The 21,797-nt window shown below is 36.5% G+C and overlaps 1 protein-coding gene across 1 annotated transcript in view; it reads right to left on the reverse strand.

Annotated features, from left to right (window-relative positions):
* The window catches only part of LOC107746462 (protein bicaudal C homolog 1-B-like), an 86,776-nt gene that overhangs the window by 19,492 nt on the left and 45,487 nt on the right, over positions 1-21,797 (reverse strand). Inside the window, exons 4-8 of the mRNA XM_016560684.1 lie at positions 10,069-10,148; positions 9,515-9,673; positions 7,996-8,049; positions 4,101-4,289; positions 1,846-2,097 (exon numbers count right to left, since the gene is read on the reverse strand). Of these exons, the coding sequence (XP_016416170.1) occupies positions 1,846-2,097; positions 4,101-4,289; positions 7,996-8,049; positions 9,515-9,673; positions 10,069-10,148 (734 nt within the window). The remainder of the gene's footprint in view (positions 1-1,845; positions 2,098-4,100; positions 4,290-7,995; positions 8,050-9,514; positions 9,674-10,068; positions 10,149-21,797) is intronic.

Consider the following 21,797-nt stretch of genomic DNA (forward strand, 5'->3'; position numbering starts at 1 on the left):
GGAGCTGATCCGTGCTGGTCGCTGAGGAAATACATCAACTTCGCGCTGTAGATCACCGGATCGGATTTCACAGTGGACGAAGTGGAGTCCAGTCCCAGGTCGTCACATGTGGTTGCCGCAAGCCCACCGGACGCTCCTTCGTCGAATCCGTCGGCCGCGCCTTTCTCAAGTCCGCCCGCCTCTTCTCACTCAAGCCGGCCTCCGCTCACACTAGTCCGCCGGTCAATCTAGGCCTCCGGCCTCCGCTCACTCACTCACTGTTCTGACTCACAGACTGTAAGTATGTTTTTTTATATTTAAAGAATTTGCCACTGATGATTCAAACGCGAGTTTTGAGCAGTGTAGAGTAGCACTCAGGGAACCGCTATTGAAACCGCTTTCGATTGCGCGCTCTCATTTTACTTTGATTCGCGATCACATGGACTCTATACTATGGAGCGGCAGTACTTACCACACATTTGACAAGATTAGATGTTTGTCATTGGTGCTCAGGATCTGCAAATCATTCGCCATCGTCCTATCAGACATTTCTCCTTACTCTGTGTATGTGGTAAGTGAACTTTCATGTACTGTAATGCAACAGGCTACCACTAGCAAGCGGCTAACCTTTTAGTGGCTGTGTAGAATGCGTTATTTGTTTCACGCTTCGGGCACACCCCTAATCCCTTTTATTCTCGCTGTAGTATTGTTGTTGCCGCCGCCGCCATGTCGTGAAGACGCTGTGTGCTTCATTGTGAAAGCGAAACTACTTTGTTTGGCCTTCCAAAAGAGGATGATATCCGCTTCGTCATGCCTGGAGCTGATCCGTGCTGGTCGCTGAGGAAATACATCAACTTCGCGCTGTAGATCACCGGATCGGATTTCACAGTGGACGAAGTGGAGTCCAGTCCCAGGTCGTCACATGTGGTTGCCGCAAGCCCACCGGACGCTCCTTCGTCGAATCCGTCGGCCGCGCCTTTCTCAAGCCCGCCCGCCTCTTCTCACTCAAGCCGGCCATGGGTTTTCATGTTTTTGTCTCGTCGCTCCGGCCGGACACGGCATCAACAGTATGTGAGGGGCGTAACATTTCCGTCACACGCTTGAGGTATTCGGCCAATCACAACGCATTGGATAGCTGGCCAATCACAGCACACCTCGCTTTTTCAGACCGATGAGCTTTGTAAAAATCGGCGCGTTTCAGAAAGGCGGGGCATAGAGGAGAAACAATAATGTACAGTATGTGGAAAATAATGTTTTTTTTAACCTTAAACCGCATAAACACATTTCATTACACCAAATACACCAAATAATGTTATTTTTAGCAGCATCATATGACCCCTTTAAAACTTTTTATTAATTTATTAATTAGTTGCTGTAACAAACAATTAAACTGTGGTTGTAATATTGTAATTTGCATTCATGACAGATTTATACAAACACATTAAATAATGAAGACAACAGGTTAAGTAAAAATATAATACATATGCTTGTCTTTTTCAAAGGTAAATGTGATATTGCTTACAAGCTGTAAATTAAGATATTTATTGACTTTGACACACAGTCATGAGGATCTGCAGGGGTCCTCCTCTCTATCATAAAATTTCCTATTTTATTTTTCTAAATAAATTGATAAATCAGGACAAGCAAAAGGTCATGTCATTGATTCTATTAACAAGAGTAGAAGAGTAAAAAGAAAATGAGTCGCTGCAAGTGTATAATTTTTTTCAACCATTTTTTTGCCCAACAAGTCTGAATGCTTAGAAAAAATAGTACACTTTCCTCAAAAGCTGCATGATTTGTGGCATCATTCATGTCAGCAGCAAAAACACTGTGGCATGAGAAATAAAGAACAAAAAAATCTCTCACCATCAGGTACTGGCGAGCCAGACACACAGAGTCAATGGTTCCCTGCACATAGACGGTGGATTTCTTCTGTGGGCAGTTGGGGTCTGGGAAGTGGACCTGCGCTCCTGTGCGCTGCATGATGTGCTTGATGTTGCTGCCGTTGCGGCCCATCATGAAGAGGTGGTGCTGGGGCGCGATGTCAAGCTGCGTGCTGACCGTGATGGCGCTGGCCAGGTTGCCCGTGAGGTGCTCCAGTAACACCGCTGTGCCCCTCTGCAATGACACCAGGGTTGGAAATGAATGGGGACTTGGGGCAAAAATGCAACGTAATGAACAAAGCTGCCTCCCAAATTTAAAAAATGCCCCTGCACAATCTATTACAACTGACACAATCAAAATGAAATGTGAAAATGAATAAAAAGTGTTGACTGCAGCATTTTGAGTAACTGTTTTGTATGGAAACCCATTTCTGCCATGGGATAAACATTTTAAAAAGGCGATTACAACTTTTTATCTCACAATTCAGATTTTTTATTTTTTTTTGCAATTGTGAGTGCAAAAGTTTTTTCTTTATATCTTTTTTTTTTTAGGAGTTTATATCTCAGAATTAATATATCTCTTTTTTCCTCAGAATTTATTTATTTTACTACTTTATTTCTTGCAATTGTTTCATTTCTGACTTTATAACTCGCAATTGCGAGAACTGCGAGATGATAAAAAGTCTTCAATTCTGACTTTATTTTGCACAATTCTGAGTTTATATCTTGCAATTCTTGCAAACCTTTCTTTGTGCAATTCTAAGAAAACCTTCATATTGTAAGATGTTATCATTTATTATAAATTGTAAGATTATTGTAAGATGTTAACTCATAATTGTAAGTTTATAACTTTCAACTGCAAGATATAACCTCACACGAATTGTGAGATATAAACTTGTAACTGCGAGAAAGAAAGTGACTTACATGTTTGCAGTGTAAAGATGACTTTTGTTGATCAAATGTTATTGTTAACATTCTACAGTATTCTAATTGATGGAAGTAATCGCTTAAATTGAAGTATTTGACATAAAAGACAACACAGATACATCTAATCAGGTAATTATAAAAAAAATGCATTTACAAAGGTCAAAAATGCCTCTGTAAATCAATTCAGGGGACAAATATTGCCCTTTAATGGAAAAGTTTATTTCTGACCCTGAACAAAACCATGAACACCTCACAGACAGCTTTTTCAAACTCATGTCAATCACAACCACCCTGGTTATGATCTGCCAATACGACTGGTGCTTTTGACACTAATGGTGCGTGTTTTAGTAAACAAGAACCTCTTTATGTTCTTGCTTTTCCATCTGGCATATACGACCCTGAGAATGGCCTAGATCGGGGAGTTTCTTTCAGCGCGCCATAAAACTAGGGGAAGAGAGGAAAGGCAAAGGGGCTCTTTTGGGGTTCCTTTCTGGCCGTGTTCGTAGGCGGTTTTGGCAACAAACTCCTCACTCCAGCTCTCAACACATACCAGGCATAGCCAGCAGCCCACAGGACAACTCCAGCCCTATAGACCCTTCCTCAAGACCAGAGATGGAAGAAGATTCTCTTTGGGAAGAATAGCAGGCTTCTTCTACACTAGACGCTCAGTCCAAAGTGTGGCAATCACCACAGACACACAGAGATAAAAGGCTTTGTAGGTGTCTGCTGGAGGATTTACTGTGATCTTCTCTGGAGCTAATGAGGATGTTCTCTTTAGGAGATGAAAATGCTTTGCAAACATATTACCCCATAGGAATATTCCTTTAAAATTGAGGGTTTCTGCAGGCTTTAACAAGGTAAATTTAATACTTTTTGAAGACCTTTTTAAGACCCAGTCATTATGTTCTCTCAATGTAAATGAGCTGCGCACAATAATTTGCATTAGCAGTACTTCAAAATTTTAAAATACAACTTTGTACCGATCTCTTTAATCTGTATGATTAAAATTAAGGGAGAATTAATGGAACAATTGATTGAACTGATCAAAATCAAGTGAGTTTATGATAAAAACATAACAAACGTCCACAAATGGACATAGGAAAAATAAGTTAATTCAAAGAGAAAATATATTTTCATATCCCATTTACAGATATTTGTTCTTTAAAAAAAAAAAATGAACAAACAAACACAATTTTGTTCAATTTCTCAGAAAACAAGACTTTGTATCTTCAGTTTGCATCTCAAGTAAATGTATCTTAATTAAGAGCAGCAACTGATTTTGCCCCATATGTGAGTGTATGAATGTCTCACCTTCACGGCTGCAGCATTATTCTGTGAGCCCCGCACTACTCCTGTTGCTCCATAGAGTCTGGACCTTTGTTTGAAAGCCACAGAGATGTTGTACGTCTGGGAGATGTGCTGGATGGCAGGAGAGCTGGGGTCAGGGTTCAGCTGTACTATGACTGGCAGCTCGAACATCAACACCAAAGGAAGTAACTCCTGAAAGAAGACCAACAAACCCATCAGTTAATGCAATCTGAATTATTGATATTGAATTATAGTCATTAAACTGATATCAATTTTGTTATTTCTACTGCTGACAGGTTAGGATCATGGGTAATTAATAAACAGACCCAATCTGGCTCAAATGGCTTTTTCTTTTTTGGGGGGCTTTTGAAACATTTTACTAGAGTAAACTGGAAACTGATTCAAACCCACGTTTCCCACACGAGCAACAGCCCAAGATATTCATTGTGACAAAATTGCACTTAATTGCATTATATGCACATATGTAAAATCCTCAAAGTGTGTTTTAAAAAATCCTCTGCAGTGAATGGGTGCCATCAGAATGAGAGTCCAAACAGCTGATAAAAACATCACAATAATCTACAAGTAATCCACACAACTCCAAAGATTTTTTTTTTTACTTCAAACCACTGCTTCCAGCTAAAATACAAGTCCTCTATCTATAATGAAGCACCGTTTATAAGCAAAAATAATTTAAAAAATAGCTGTAAACAAATATGTCAGTGGATTTTGATGTGAGAGGACAACAGGGGATGGGCTTTTTCCACTGGAGGAAGCATTATTATGGATATTACGGGCTCATATTTTGGGCAGAAGTGACGGTTTACAGTTAAACTCCTAACACCTTTATGGATTTCTTTTGATTTTTTTTGGACTCTCATTCTGACGGCACCCATTCACTGCAGAGGATCCATTGGTGAGCAAGTGATGTAATGATACATTTTTCCAAATATGCTCCAATGAAGAAACAAGCTCATCTACATATAGGATCCCTTGAGGATAAATACATTTTCTGCAAATTTTCATTTTTGGTTGAAGGCTTCAAGAATCAAGAAAGGGTGACAAGATAGTGTGTGCTTGGCTTTAAATGTAAACAACATGGCTTGCTCTGAATGAATGCTGGCCAAAATTACAGTTACTGCTAGCAGGCCATTTGGCCGACATTCAAGCCATGAAGTCTTCAGAAACAAAGCGGAATAAGCAAATATTTCCCATCATTCTACTGTGATTTAGGGTCATCAAGAGCCCAGCAAACAGTGCCTTACCAATCTGAATTGGTAAACAGAATGAATAGCCAAGCCTTAAAAATGCAGCTCTGATCAGTCCCATATGCTGTGGGGGCTCTGCTCACCCTCATATTCTGTACCAGGGGCCAAAAAGAAAGATCTGCACATTCATCTTTGTTAATGGTTCTCCTCATTCTTGAGCTAACAAAGGCTTATGCACTGGCTATGAGCAAAGCTTTCCAAACAAAATCCTCCTGTGTTTTGTTTTGCTTATTGTTAATAAGGAATTTGGAGGGGAGCTCTGTATTCTGATCTTTTACAAACAAGAGGTCTGAGCTTTCCTCTGACCTTCTGTAGAATCAATAACTGCTGTATTTGCTTTCTGTTTTCACAGACAACACGCATCTAAAGAGCGAGGAGGATGCTCTGTGCATCATTCCATTGAAATGAACTAGGTCCCTCCAAGAAAGCAAGGCTAATCTTTAAACGGGCTAATCGCTCAAGCATCAAGTGTTGGGACATGGCCAAACACGCAGGGTCTCAAACACAAACATGCAATACAAACATTTTGCTTGTGGGTCAATGACATGATGCTCAATGTTTGAATACAGCTTTTCTATGATGATGTTTTAAATATTTTGAATTAAAATACATTTTGATAGTTATTTAGGACCATAACGTAGCGCCCTGATATCACAAATCTTCCTTAAAGGAAAATTCTGTCATTGTTTACTCACCCTTATGTTCCAAACAGTTGACAATAGCCATTGACTTCCACAGTATTTTTTTTCCATACTATAGAAGTCAATGGTTACTGTCAGCTGTTTGGTTACCCATGTTCTTCAAAATATCTTCGTTTGTGTTCAGCAGAAGAAACTCGTACAGATTTGGATGACATGAGGGTGAGTAATCAATGAAAAATGTTTCATAACTTTAAGTTTGGAATAATATTTTATTATTTTTACTTAGAGAAAAAAACTGCTCAAATTGAGATTATTTGACCTTTTTATGACAAGGCAAGGTTAGTTCAGGTTGTAAAATATAATGTGGTGGTGCAATTGCCCAAAATGTATTCATTTTTATGAATTAATTCTTTTATGATATACATAAAAAATAATAATAAAACAAATAATTAAAAAATGGAAAAAAGATAAATGTATTATTATTTTTAAATAATGATTATGATGTGTACACTGAAATACGTTATTACTTTTTACTTTATTGTTACACCACAACATTTTTAGATTCATTTATACTGGTAGAACATTTTATCAAAACCATCACAAATGAAATTAAAATTAAAACAAAAATGTTGAAAGACTTTTTTCTTTTCTTTCTTGTGGATGCAGTTATTTATCATTGACCTTTGTGCAACATAACATAACAATAGATCCAAAAATAAAAATTCTGTCATCACTTACTCATCATCATATAAAGTGATCATATCTCTTTATAAGACTTGGATTAGACTGCTCTATTGATATGGATTTGTTTTACGCCTCCTTTATAACCTTTTAACTTTTGGTTACCTGGATTTGTATCGGAGGGACAGAAACCTCTCAGGTTTCATAAAAAAATCTTAATTTGCATTCTAACTTTACCGCAACAATCTCAGTTGGCCTGAAAAGAGACTTCAAACTTGACATGAGGTTAAGTGTGAGAATTATGCTGGCGCTATACCATTCACATGGGTGTAACGGCACAATAAAGCATCAAAACGACTGTGGGTGAAGATCTTTTGAAGAGAGAAAAGAGGAAAAAGTGGAGATGATTAGGTGGTCAAGAGAAGAATTCCCAGCAGTTCTGGTCACGCGAACGAGGAAGAGAAAAAGTGAGGCTGCCCCACTAATATCCTTCCCTCAAATGTACATTTCACCCACAGAACTTTATGTGTTTTGGACATGAAAAATGGAGCAGCCTGGTTTTTCAAAGGTACTCATTTTATACAAATTGCTTCGTGAAACAATAGTGAAGGCTTATGATAGTTTCTGGTGTAGAACGTCCTCGAGTTAATTGGGGCTCGGTCTTTATGCAAACACTAAGGAAGCCCGCTGTGCTTGAATGCTTTGGCTTGTTTTTCTTGGTTCTCTCTGAGGAGGAAGCACGTGTGCGGAGCCCTGGCGCTGTTGAAATCCGAGAAGAGAGTCTGGACGGAGCACGAGCGCACAGGCGACACCCGGCCAAACAGTCAAGATATCAGCTTCAATTGGCACCATGTGTTCTGCATCAAGCCATTATTAAAGCTGGTCTTATAAGTAAAACTCAAGACCTTGAGTGTCAAAAGCTTCCTACAACCTTCTTATTCCTCATGTTTTATCCCATTAAAAGGCTTTTGCCTGTAAAGCTTTGTGAAAGGAAGGTTTTTATGCCATCGAAATGGATAGACGTGGCTGTAATGCTTATGAAATACCAACAGAGGGCAACGGTTCTGATTCAAGCACCAAGTTCTCAACTAGAAACATCCGGAGAAAGATGAATGCTGCTTGTTGTGTTACCGGGGCGACTGCTGGGATGCTGAGGAATGTGTTTATCTCATCCAAAAAATCATTTATGTTAACACCCCCTGTACCTGTCAACTTCCTCAAGATAAATAACAGCCTCCCACTTCTACTTCCTGCCTTTATCGCAGAATAACACAGATGTTTGTAGTCATATTATGAATGTTTATTTACCCGAATTCGGGCTCTGGCGGCCTCCACTCCTCCTGGCTGGCCGGCTATGGACACCTGCAGAAAAGGAACAAGAAAGTCAGATGTATATTCACGGAGAACAAGTTATAAGTTATATTTGATTTGATTTTCATTTGTTTTCCACAGAAAAAAAAAAGTGTCATGCATTTTGGAACGACATGAGGCTGAGTAAATGATTTTCATTTTTGCGTGAACTAATCCCTTAAGAATGAAAAATACTCGTCTGCCAAATGTTATCATACGAGCACCACTAGGAGGTGAGATTTCTTCATTCTGCCCTGTCTGGCTCTCATTCACCTGTCAGCAAGTACCAGCCACTCTGAACCCAACACATGAGCCCACACTGAAGGAGGGCCATGTCATTGCTCAATTTCCACATTCCCCACTTCATCAAGTCTGGAAACATGTCTCACATCCAATTATAGCTCAGTCTTTATCCTCCCTTAGGCTGCAGACAATATGCATACAATCAGTAGCTCAGTGATACATAAACTCATTTTAGAAATCAAAACAGCTCCAGGACCTGAAATGGAAATTATAATCTTTTGGGTGAATATCTCAAGAAACCTGTCAAGAAACATGCCCAGGTCATATTTCAACCCAAAATAACAAGAACATAATTTCAAATATACATACACATATAATTTATAAGTATAAATTATAGTATTATTATTATAATATTATGTTTGCATATATTCTTCCATTCAAAAGATTTTTTAAGGAAATTAATACTTCTGTTCAGCAAGGATGAATAAAACTGATCAAAAGTGACAGAAAGAAAGAATAATCCTGACAAAAAAATGATCCGTTTCTTCAAAAACATTAAGCAGCACGGTATTCAACATTGATTATAATAAGAAATGTTTCTATGCATCAAATCAGCATATTAGAATGATTTCTGAAGGATCGTGTGACACTGAAGACTGAATTAATAATGGTAAAAATTCAGCTTTGCCATCAGAGGAATAAATTACAATTTACAATACACTAAAACAGAAAAGTTATTAATATTGAACAACAGTACTGTTTTGCACTGTTTTAAATCGAATAAATGCAGCATAAGAGACTTATTTTATTACCAACCGATTTATTTAATTTTATTAAAGAAAGTCAAACTAACGAACATCACGATTTTTGACATTTATCATTATTTGTATAACAATTAATCATACCCCCATTCTCATTACCGTGGTGATATTTATGCAATTATCTTATGATAACAAAAAAATACTGTATTTCAGTATACTGAGCATAATAACAATTACACGAAAAGCCAAAAGTAAAACGTACATATACATTATGTAAATTAAAACTTGTGCTTAAAGGGATAGTTCACCCAAAAATGAAAATGCTGTCATCATTTACTCACCCTCATGTCGTTCCAAACCTGTATGAGTTGCTTTCTTATGTTGAACATAAAAGAAGATATTTTGCCACTTAATATAAAGTGGGACCGTTCCTTATATTTTCTCTGGGTAAGCTGGGTAAGTCAGAATCCCACCTGGTTGCTCTTCTCAGCCTGGTTGTTGCGGTTGGAGTCGGGGAAGTGGATGTGACAGCCCGTGTCCTCCATCACCTTCTTGATATTGTTTCCCCCTTTGCCGATGACATGTGAATGCTCGGTATGTGAGACGTCCATCTTTAGAGTCACGCGATTGCTCTGAAGAAACAAAAGAGTTGGATTGTATTAACTGCAGTACCATAGTCACCTCAGTTTTGAAGGTGTAACAAAGTTTTACATACAGGAAAACAGATCCTGCTCCCCTGAGAAGCTTCATTAAAGTTGTGACAGATTGAATTAGATCTATGAGCTAGAGCCAAGTCAGATTTCCATTACATCAAGTCTACAGAAAGATGTCAATACACACCATTTCCCATTTCACGTCAAGCGCTTGAGGGAAATTACCTCACAAATCTACAGTGATGTTACAACCAACTCTTCAGTTGGCATTGGTGGATGTTCTGCATTATGTCTGGCATAAATTACCCGAAGAATGGATATATGACATATGACATATCAAATAAGAATCACCAAATCTGACTTGACATGCTCACCTTTGTGTCCAGGACAGACATGATCTTCTCCTTGGCTTCTTTCACATTGTCTCTCTTACCGCTAACTTTGATATGTGGATCTGAAAGAGAAAAATACATAAGGCATGTCATAAGGTTTATTTACCTATTTACAGCATTTTCAAACATTAATTAGTTAAACAAACCACTAACTAAGCAGCACATCGGCATATTAGAATGATTTCTGAAGGATCATGTGACACTGAAGATTGGAGTAATGACGCTGAAAATACAGCTTTGCATCATAGGAATAAATTACATTTTAATATACATTTAAATAGAAAACAGTTTTTTCAAATTGTAATAAATTCTCACATTATTACTGTTTTTGCTATATTTTTTTAGCGAGCGTAAGAGACTTCTTTCAAAACATTTAGAAAATGTTACCAACCTCAAACCTCTGAACGATATTTCAAAACAACAACACCCAAAATACCTTGAAGTAGTAAGTCAGTTCTGCATAGGCAATCAGACAGTTATTATATTGATAAGCAGTTATTATATTCATCATAAACCTTCATCAACGATATGGCCATTTACTCATATAAATTATGTGGTAAGTCCTATCTCACACGACTAATGTTGGGTTCAAGTAGGGCTGGCAGAAAACTGCATACAGTGCTTCACGGTTAAATAAATCCAGACAATATTTATATCATTCCAGCACTTGCTCATTCTGTCATTGACTTCCGCACCATAAACATCTGTCTCATTGTGCTGCAAAAACCCCCAAATTCCCCTGTACTAATCCACTTTCCCAACCTTCATGCCAACATGAAGTAGACCTCTGCTTAGTGTCCCACAGAAAGACTTCTGGCTAACGGCACAATGTCTGGTCCACTTTACAACTTTTCCACCCACTTATGGCGCTTTTCCACTGCATGGTACGGCACGGTACGGCTCGGTACGGTTCACTTTTGGGGGGTTTTCCACTGGGTACAGTACCTGGTACCTGGTACTTTTTTTAGTACCACCTCGGTTGGGGTTCCAAGCGAACCGTACCGTTACCAAAACGTGACGTGTAAACTCTGCTGATCACGCCACCTTGTTTGCAAAAAATTTAATGAATTGTTAAATTTTTATTTGATTACATTTTTTAAAGATTAATTAAATATGCAGAACACGCAGAATTTCTACATTATTTTTAATAGTTTCATTAATACATTGTTGAAGTTTCATTTTAATTATTAAATATTATTTCATTTATTAAAATGTAAAAATGAAAAAGTAAAACATGGGGAAAAAAATTAAATGTAATTTGAGGAAAAAATGAAACAAATGTCATATTTCATCACAGTTCATTTCATGACCCCACACATGTTTTAGTAACAAGGCAGTTTAAGAATCTAAAGCAAGCCACAAGACAAGCCAAGCCGTATAATTCTCTCTCCACGAAGGAGGAAGACAAACACAAGGCTCCAGGTCTAGCACTACACGTCTGGCTTTCCATGCTATAGCTGCTGTTCCGGTGCTTAAAGGAAGCTTGTGATGAGAGCTTTCAATGCCAGAGGGAATGAGTGGAAAAGCCAGGCTAAATCACTGTCCCACGCAGAAGCGAATTTCTCCACCACAAAATCCTGCAAAACACCCATTCGGCCTGACTGGATGGACACTGCGGGAGGAAATCGCTCCAGCCAGGCTCCAGCGACATTCCATAAAGCAGAAAACATACCGAGCGTTTAGAGTTAGCCACTACAGTAAGACTGGCCTTAGTTAAAATTGCATGTAATGTGACCATTTTCTGTGGTCAAGCTCAAGTGCTCACTAGAGGTTTTACAGTTTATACTGTGGTGTTAGGGGGGAAACAGGAATATAATCGCATACAAAGGGGTTTGTCTCATGTAAACGCGCCAACTGAGTGTGGTTTAACACATGTAGGATTACACCCGATGATTAGGATCGCTCAGCTTCCACGCTGGCAATTATTGTCCACCTCACCAGTTTTGAGTGGCATCCCCTTAAGGGTTGGATTTACAAGAGTGGTGAAAACGTTGAAATGTAATATGTCTATTGCATACAGAGTGAAGCAATGCTGGTGTGGATGGTGTTCAAGGCTGCCACAATGCACCAAACTTTCACATTTGTGCATGCAAAGCAAAAATGGCTTATTAAAATTGCTTCAGAACCATAAATCTTCATGCCGTTGGTGCATTTATTGTTATAAATATGAGAGAAGGTGGGTTTGTGAAAAGCACAGACAAATTGTTTGGGATTCCTGGGATTTTCATGGGAAAATCTAGGCTTTAACTATATGTTTCATTGGAGGAAAGCGTTATTATGGATCATGGACTGGTATTTTGGCCAGAAGCAATGGTTTAAAGTTAAAATGCCTTAATGATGGATTTATTTCTTACAAACATGCAACTATTCTTTTCACAAGATGTTAACTGATGGACTGGAGTTGTGTAGATTATTTGTGGATTATTATGATGTTTTTAATAGGTGTTTGGACTCTCATTCTGACGGCACCCATTCACTGCAGAGGATCCATTGGTGAGCAAGTCATGTAATGCCAAATTTCTCCAAACCTGTTGCGATGAAGAGGTCAGTCAATTTTCAAAAAATAATAATAATAATTTTTGGGTGAACTATTAATTTAAGAATAGTGGTTCAGCAATGCTAAGAATTTGTAATAGAGTTACAATATTTAAACTAAGGAGACCAGATTTCTGAAATGGAAACTGGGAACGTTTCCTTGTTCATTTGTCAAAACATCATTGAAATCTCACTTGTTATTATCTAAGAAATAAAACTATACATTTTTGCATGCTTTTTCCTTTTTTTAAATTGTTGTGGGTTCCATAAATAAATATTATAATTAATAGGTATGAGGGACGTTAGCGTCAAATAGGTTTTGATTTAATTCACCAAAACGCACACGATGAAAAAAAGTAAATATTAATCATTGCAAATATCAAATAGTTAGTATGTGACTACCTTGAAACCGATAACAAATTCTCTTTTGATTACTGATGATAATAATGCTCCGCACTCATCCAGGTCATTTTTTTCATGGCTAAAAGCAGTGAAAAACATGCTGTAAAACAAGGACATTTCCAAAGACAGGACACCAAAAACAGTATACTGTATATATACAGTGGGTACGGAAAGTATTCAGACCCCCTTAAATTTTTCACTCTTTGTTATATTGCAGCCATTTGCTAAAATCATTTAAGTTAATTTTTTTTCCTCATTAATGTACACACAGCACCCCATATTGACAGAAAAACACAGAATTGTTGACATCTTTGCAGATTTATTAAAAAAGAAAAACTGAAAAATGCTCAGTATTTAGTAGAAGCACCCTTTTGATCTAATACAGCCACGAGTCTTTTTGGGAAAGATGCAACAAGTTTTTCACACATGGATTTGGGGATCCTCTGCCATTCCTCCTTGCAAATCCTCTCCAGTTCTGTCAGGTTGGACGGTAAACGTTGGTGGACAGCCATTTTTAGGTCTCTCCAGAGATGCTCAACTGGGTTTAAGTCAGGGCTCTGGCTGGGCAATTCAAGAACAGTCACAGAGTTGTTGGGAAGCCACTCCTTCGTTATTTTAGCTGTGTGCTTAGGGTCATTGTCTTGTTGGAAGGTAAACACACACACACACACATAGATAGATGGTGTGTGGCCAGAATGCTATGGCTATCAGTGAAGAAAGACCGTAATATTGTAGTTACAGTAACCACTAGCAGACTAGAAAAACTCATCGCGGATGTTCTTTCACATGGTTTCCTCACACCTTTTGACTACAGTGTTTAAATATAGCTCCATCTAAGGATGCTTTGCTGACACACACCTCCATCCACAGCTGGCTTTGATAAGCGGTACACTGCGCTGATTGTGGTGCGAAACACATCTGTTGAAATACATTCCTCTGAGAGTCTAAATAAGTCATTTCCAACACAGCAGGGGAATGTGAAAAAGGAGAGAAAATAAACAACCAACAAGCTGGATACACCAAATCAGTTCATTACAGTTATGGTTCATCATACTAAATCACGTGGAAAGAATCTTTTTGACTGCTACTGTCTATAGAAAGCATGGTGTTTGATGATTTGGTTTAGGATCCTTTGATTTGTTCTTATAATTTTTCAAGTTAGTGGAGAAGTTGAGTTTAAGAGGGAAATATCTTTTCAGGGAGTTGTTTATCCACACAGGGGGTGGCATGAGCTAAATGGAGCATGCTGTTTCGGAGGCCGCAGCGTTTTAAGGGCTGCTTGGAAATGCCCACAGTGGATTGTGTTATGTGTTGAGAGACCTGCAAACTGTTGCAGTGCTGCCACTGTGAGTGAAAACAGCAGTAGTAAAAGACAGCAATAGCAGTCAGTACTAAAAGACGTCCAGGAGAATGTGCATCTACATCCTGAGAAGCATGTTTGTTTGAGGAATATACATTGATGTCACAGTCACACACACACACACACACACACACACCATGTGACAGTATAAATATAAACTGATTATGCTATACCCTACTTTACATAATTTAAGCCAGAAATCTAACAAGTGAACAAAGCCAATTAAAAAAAAATGTTTCGTTGACACTTTTTTTTTCATTTTGCTGACATATTCGAGTCAATGTTTTTTACAGAGGGGATTTTGGGTTTCTCTTTTTATCACTCCATAAATTATAAAATACTCTCAACAGCCAAGAAAACAAAAACTTTTCACCATGTTTTAGGAATAAAATGTTGTATAAAATTAGGCTAATGATGAACTAATGACTTCTGGCTCACCGCATGAGAAAAAAAACTCACTTACTGCACTTACACACACACACACACAAATCCTTTTTTTTCTTCTCTGAAGTGTTTCCTAATGTAACCTTTTAATAAACATGGTATTGTATACTCTAAATATTTTGTGACAAATTGCTTTCTTCCTCTATTAGATAAGTGTCTGCCAATTGCATAAATGCATTAAAAAAATAAATAAAACTGGTTTGAGTCCTGCAGCAGAAGTGTTAAATACAGCAAAGCTATTTTTAATCCTAATCCTTTTTTTTCTTCTCTGCATTGTTTCCTAACGTAACCTTTTAATAAACATGGTATTGTATACTCTAAATATTTTGTGACAAATTGCTTTTGTTCCTCTATTAGATAAGTGTCTGCCAATTGCATAAATGCATTAAAAAAATAAATAAAACTGGTTTGAGTCCTGCAGCAGAAGTGTTAAATACAGCAAAGCTATTTTTAATCCTAAATATTTTTTTTAGGAATAATATGAACTTTTATTGTAATTTATTACATAATTTGTAAATTATTACATAATTTGTAAATTATTACATACCTTACAAATGAAACGCAATTAAATTAAATGAATAAATGAATTCATTCATTTGTAAAGTACTTAATAATTTAGACATGTTGGAACCAAATACAATAACATTTGGCACACGATTTTATCTGAAGAGACTTACATTATATTTAATATATACATTTTCATCAGTTCATGCATTCCACGGGGAAATGAACCCATGACTTTGTCGCTGCTAGCACCATGCTCTACTGTTTAAACTACAGGAACGCAAATGTAATTTAATATGGATTAATACTTGATTCAATTTAGTTTGAACTCATACTGTGATGATGGGGTTGGGTGTCCACATGCTTGATTCTCTGTCACTAAGGGATTTTAGGATTGCTGTATCACTAGGTGGCAGCCTCAAGACTTTCTCTGTTTCTTTAAACTTTAAGGTGGTCTAAGGAGGAAAGTATCATTACAAATATTGAATACGTTCACCAATTTTTCCAAGAGGCTTCAAGTACAGAAAAATAATATCCTTGCATCCATGTTTTTAAGATTCCACAAAATATAGGTCCTATAAATCAGCTCCATTCCTTAGCTTTTAAATTTGCGTTCTCATGCGCTTCATAAGTCACATGATTTAGCACATCTGGCGTCATGACATCTTGCACAACAAACAGTGTGAAAACTATGCGCCTCTACTGCTGTGTGTGACTGAACAGATGTTCGTGAGCTAACAAAAACAAAATACACTCACGCACTCTGGCTCAATTCAGCACTGTTCACATGAAAGAGAGAAATTTATTATGGAGGCTAGCAATTCATTCCATTTCAAATGACAGTCATTTTTTAATGGAGCTCTTAGGTGACACAGGCCTTTTTACATGAAGGCAAAGCAGGAAGCTGCTCTGTTTTTCTACTACATACTTTGGATTGCTGCACCATCATGAGCAGACAGATGTTGTGGCAGCAATGGAGATGTGATCTTCTCGTGTGAGGGCTGCAACCAAAGAAGGTTTTATGATAATATTGAGACCTTAATGGAGAGGCTCAGGCTTTCCTGTGGCCCTCCAAACAGCGAAAAGACCTCCCAAGTGACTCGGGATGTTTATTGCTGTTGTGTTCCTATAAAGTCCCAGAGAACATACACGTGAGCTATGAATGTATTGTTATGTAGCAGAACACTGCTGTGTGCTCACTGTACCATTACAAGCTCAAACACACACACACACACACACACAGGTGACTGTGTCAGTTTTTATATTAGTGGCAAATACATATGAGAATAAATCATGTTTTTGAAAGGATTGAATAATTTGGCTTTCTGCAGAATTTTGCATCTACCAAATAAAAACGTAAAAAAACATAAAAAAAAAAATAAAAAAAATGAAATCGATGATTGTATATCCTTTTTGCCACTTACATTAGCATGTATTGCTCATATATATATAACACAGAGACATCAAAGTTTAGGTTTTGCTTTTTAAAATATGAAAAGTAATTGACTGAGGGTTTTTTGATCATCTTTTTTTGTAATCATGTATTATATAATTATATTATATTATATTATATTTATTATATTCTTATGAAGCATATATTTCAAATTATAATTTATAAATTATAACTTATTTCAGGCAAAAGAGTCTGTAGTCCTGTTGAAGAGATCATTAAAATAAAATAAAATAAAATAACTAATGTGACTAAAGTCACAATACAAAATATATTGTTTTGTGTGTAGTTTAATGTTTAATTTTCAAAAATAAAAAAAATGCAGTATTGTGAAATTAAATACATATTAACATTGGGTATAATAAATAAATAATAAGTAAATAAAAATGCTAATGCATGAAATCTTATTTATTGATGTTTTTCTGTTTTATTTATTTTTAAAGTTTATTGCAAGTCTGAATTAGTAAATTCATTTATGGAACTATTTATAGAACTTGTTTTGTATCAACTATAAAATTGTAAACTACAATTTACTAAACTAAAAAACTGTATTACATTATTTATATTCTCAACGTATACATTTCAAATTCTAATTATTTAAAAATCTGTAGTACTGTTGACCAGATTAACAAAATAATACATTAAAATATTAAATTAAATAATTATGCCTAATTTGAATATTTTAAAATGCAATCGCAATGCAAAATATTGCTTAATGTATAATTTGCAAAAATAACAATGCAATATTATGAAATATAATAATATGTGACCCTGCAGCACAAAACCAGTCTTAAGTCGCTGGGGTATATTTGTAGCAATAGCCAACAATACATTGTATGGGTCAAAATTATAGATTTTTCTTTTATGCCAAAAATCATTAGGATATTAAGTAAAGATCATGTTCCATGAAGATATTTTGTAAATTTTCTACCATAAATATATCAAAACTTAATTAATAATGTGCATTGATTAGTAATATGCATTGCTAAGAACTTTATTTGGACAACTTTAAAGGCGATTTTCTCAATATTTTGATTTTTTTTGCACCCTCAGATTCCAGATTTTCAAATAGTTGTATCTCGGCCAAATATTGTCCTAACAAACCATACATCAATGGAGAGCTTATTTATTCAGAATTGATTCATTATTTATTCAGAATATTCAAAAAATGACCATTAATGACTGGTTTTGTGGTCCAGGGTCACATATTATTACATTTAATTTCTTTATTGACCTGTAGCATGCATGAGAAATAACAATGCTAAAGCCTGAGCTCTAATTTCTCTCTGTATTATTACAAGTTTATTTCAGTAACTTTACATTAGTGAATACATTTATAGAACTTGTTTTGTATCAGCTATAAAATCCTCTTGGAGCCATAAAATTCCAATGTTCCTCACATCTGTTGTTATGGTAACGTCTCATTTGCTCCTCACACTGTAACAGAGTCATTCTGGGAAGAAATTTATTTCCTTGGGATCAAGAGGGCGAGTCTATTGTATCCAAAATCTGCCGACAAAAGAGCCAATGACGTTCATTTAAAGGAAGGAACCTTGAATCCCCTCTGGGTCCACTGTGGGAGCATACTGGGCCGCACACGCCAGCAGCCTAGCAGCTCTCCATGGACACGAGAGCCCGGTCTGATGCAACTGAATGGTGGACCGGGTGATAAGCACTGGAAGAACGGAGCGTTTCGGACTGTTTTTACAGCTGCTGCCCCCTTTAAGAGCAGGCCAGTGGGAGTTCTGTTCTCCTGTCCTCCTATAAATCTCTTCATACAGCAGCCTGAGATTTATTCAGCGCTCTGAGTTGGACTGGCCAAGATGGTCTAGGAGTGAGGGCGAGTCAGAAATGTCAGCCAGGTTTCTCCATCTTTGTGTGTGAGAAGATGGCACGGCCCGGGCAGAGGGAGCAGCGAAACACTCAAAGTCTGTGTTTAAACATGGTCGCTATACACTCTCAGAAAAAAGGTACAAAAGCTGTCACTGGGGCAATGCTTTTTCAAAAGGTACTATTTAGGTACTAATTTGTGCTTTTAAAGTACCGATATGTACCTTTAAGATACTAATACACACCCTTTAGGGATAAACAAAGGTGTACCTTTTGAAAAAGGTACTGCCCCATTGACAGCTTTTGTACCTTTTTTTCTAAGAGTGTAGGAGGAGCCAAACCAGGAAACGTGCAAAAATCTAATCAATAATGAGCTTCTCCAACTTTTCCACACAAACTGTTAATCCAGGGTCATTTTGAACCCAGGATAAACAGTTCTGGGGTATATTACTCCATGTTTCACACTTCACAATTCTGCCAATGGAATTTGGCTCTGCTTTGGAGCAGGGCCTCATAACATAATAATTAGAAGAAAAGAAAATAATGTTTTATTCAATAAGGATGAATCAAAAGCGACAGTAAAGACATTTATGTTATAAAACTTTGTTCCTTTAAAAAAAAAAAAATTTATGGTTTCCAAAAAATATTAAGCAACATAACTTTTCTAACATTGATAATGATAAGAAATGTTTCTTGGGCAGCAAATCAGCATATTAGAGTAATTTGAAGACTGGAGTAATGATGCTGAAAATTCATCTTTGCATCACATAAATTACAATTTAAAATTTTAGTTATTTGAACAGTTATTTTAAATTGTAATAATGTTTCACAATATTACTGTCTACTGTCAATTGACAATTACTGTCAATATCTATCTATCTATCCATCCATCCATCCATCCATCCATCTATATATGTATATATATATATATATATACTGTATATTATGTATATAGACCATTTTATAGTACATTTTAGCTCTTACTAAATAGACTAAATAATAGACACATTAGAGATCTTAATAGCCGAATTGAAAGCACTTTTTGTTGCTTCTTCAATTTACACTGATTATGTCTTTAATAAAATATCACAGTCTTTAAAGTCAACAAAGCAGCATTCACAATCCATGTTATTTTTTGTAATATGATGTATTTGCGATTGAAACAGGAAATTCAACCAGAAAAAAAAAATTGGCCAAAAGATTGCATGGTAATTGCATTGTGAAAAGTGGTTTGTGACAAAAAGGTTGACAAATAGCAGTGCTTAGTGATGTCAGTCCTAAAGAAGTTTTCAAGAAAGATAACAAAGACTAGCTTTTTCCTTTTTACAATAACATGCACAGATGACTCATTCGAAAAGACCATGAACGTGCATTAACAAAATAAATATAGGATAAATTCTGAGTCCATGCTGACTTGAAAAGTTCCAGCCACAAATGAAATGTTGCTAATTTTAGAACAGGACATTCACTGCATGCCGCTGAGATACAACAAAGAGGATATCATTTTGATTTAATGTCAACATGCACACACAGAATGAAAACTCTGAAAGAAGCAAAGTCTTTCAGAGTAAATCAAACTCAACCTTTTTTTGTGACAGTGCTGTGTGAAGGTCTGCGGAGTATCAACCTGAGCTTTACGATGGCAAATGAGTGAAACAGACCGCGAGAGACTTCAGAGACTAAGATGAAAACTCCCTACGTCAGCTCAGACTCTGCAGAAATGGAATGCGTCCTCAGGAGCCACATAAATATACCGCAAGCTGCATTTCCACTTTTAAGAGTCTTTCTAGTTCCTAGCATTCCAGTTAGGGCTCATCTGAAGGCGATGATGACTGCATTAGTGGCTCTTTGGCCAATAGAGGCGAGAGATAATAGCACATAACTGTGGGTGTTGGTCCCATCCCAGATGATCCATGGTTCCAGAGACTTTTAGGAGCCTGTAAATGTGTCTGCAAAGTATCTGTCATTATTAAGCAGTTGAGGCCCTGATATTACTAAGCACTTCAGCCACCAAGAGACATGCCTAGCATACAGATGAAAATATTTAATTGTTAGTAATCTTCCACTTTTTGGCAGAAAAATAAAGTGTAAATGCTGGTTCCAGTAACGACACTCAGTGAAAAATAATGCACTGTAAAAACGCAAACTAAACTCAAACGATTTTACCATAGTGTATGATTTGTAAACAAATACATTTTGAAGTTTGCATTACAAAACCAGCTCTATATGGCTTTTCTGATGTAGTAAACTTGCTCAGTAGCTCACCCGGTACAGCATTACGTACAGTGTTAAAAGAGTTCAAAGACTTGTAGAATCAAACTAAAATGGCACGGTTGCTTCAGAAAATATATTTTTATCACATGTTTAAGTAGTAATGCACATTTAGCGTAACTCGCTGGACATTTCACTTTCATATTGTTGCGAAACGTGCAAGAAGTAACGTAATAACATTTTGCTGAAATGTCGCCACAGGCACATTTTTCCAATGAATCTGGGATGAAGGCAGAAGTAAATTAATGCAACGATGCTCACGCATTTCTCTGTTTCTCAAACTGCATTAAAACTCAAAGGACATGCAAACACTTAAAAAATGTGATAGAAATATAATTATTATAAATGTTAAAATATATATAAACATTTCTCGAACTTAATGATTATGGTCGATTTTTAATACTTGTTCAGCTTCAATTAAGATTAAATTCCTTTACACAAAGAATTCGAATGGTTATACTTTTGCTGAACATCACATCTAGATTTGATTTATAAATAAAAATTTCATTAAGAGAGTGTTTCCTCCATAATTTACTAAGAAAAGAGAGCTACAGGACATATGTGAATAATACATTATGCAATTGTAATTGCTTTTATGCCAAAAATCATTAGGATATCAAGTAAAGATCATGTTCCATGCAGATATTTTGTACATTTCCTACCATAAATATACCAAACCTTGATTTTTGATTAGTAATATGCATTGCTAAGAACTTCATTTGGACAACTTTAAAGGGGATTTTCTCAGTATTTAGATTTTTTTTTTTTTGCACCCTCAGATTCCAGATTTTCAAATAGTTGTATCTCAGCCAAATATTGTCCTATACTTACAAACCATACACCAATGGAATTTATTCAGCTTATTCAGCTTTCAGATGATGCATAAATCTCCATTTAAAAAAATTGACCCTTATG

Source organism: Sinocyclocheilus rhinocerous, unplaced genomic scaffold (assembly GCF_001515625.1).
Source record: "Sinocyclocheilus rhinocerous isolate Xijiao unplaced genomic scaffold, SAMN03320098_v1.1 scaffold2725, whole genome shotgun sequence".
NCBI classification, from domain to species: domain Eukaryota; kingdom Metazoa; phylum Chordata; class Actinopteri; order Cypriniformes; family Cyprinidae; genus Sinocyclocheilus; species Sinocyclocheilus rhinocerous.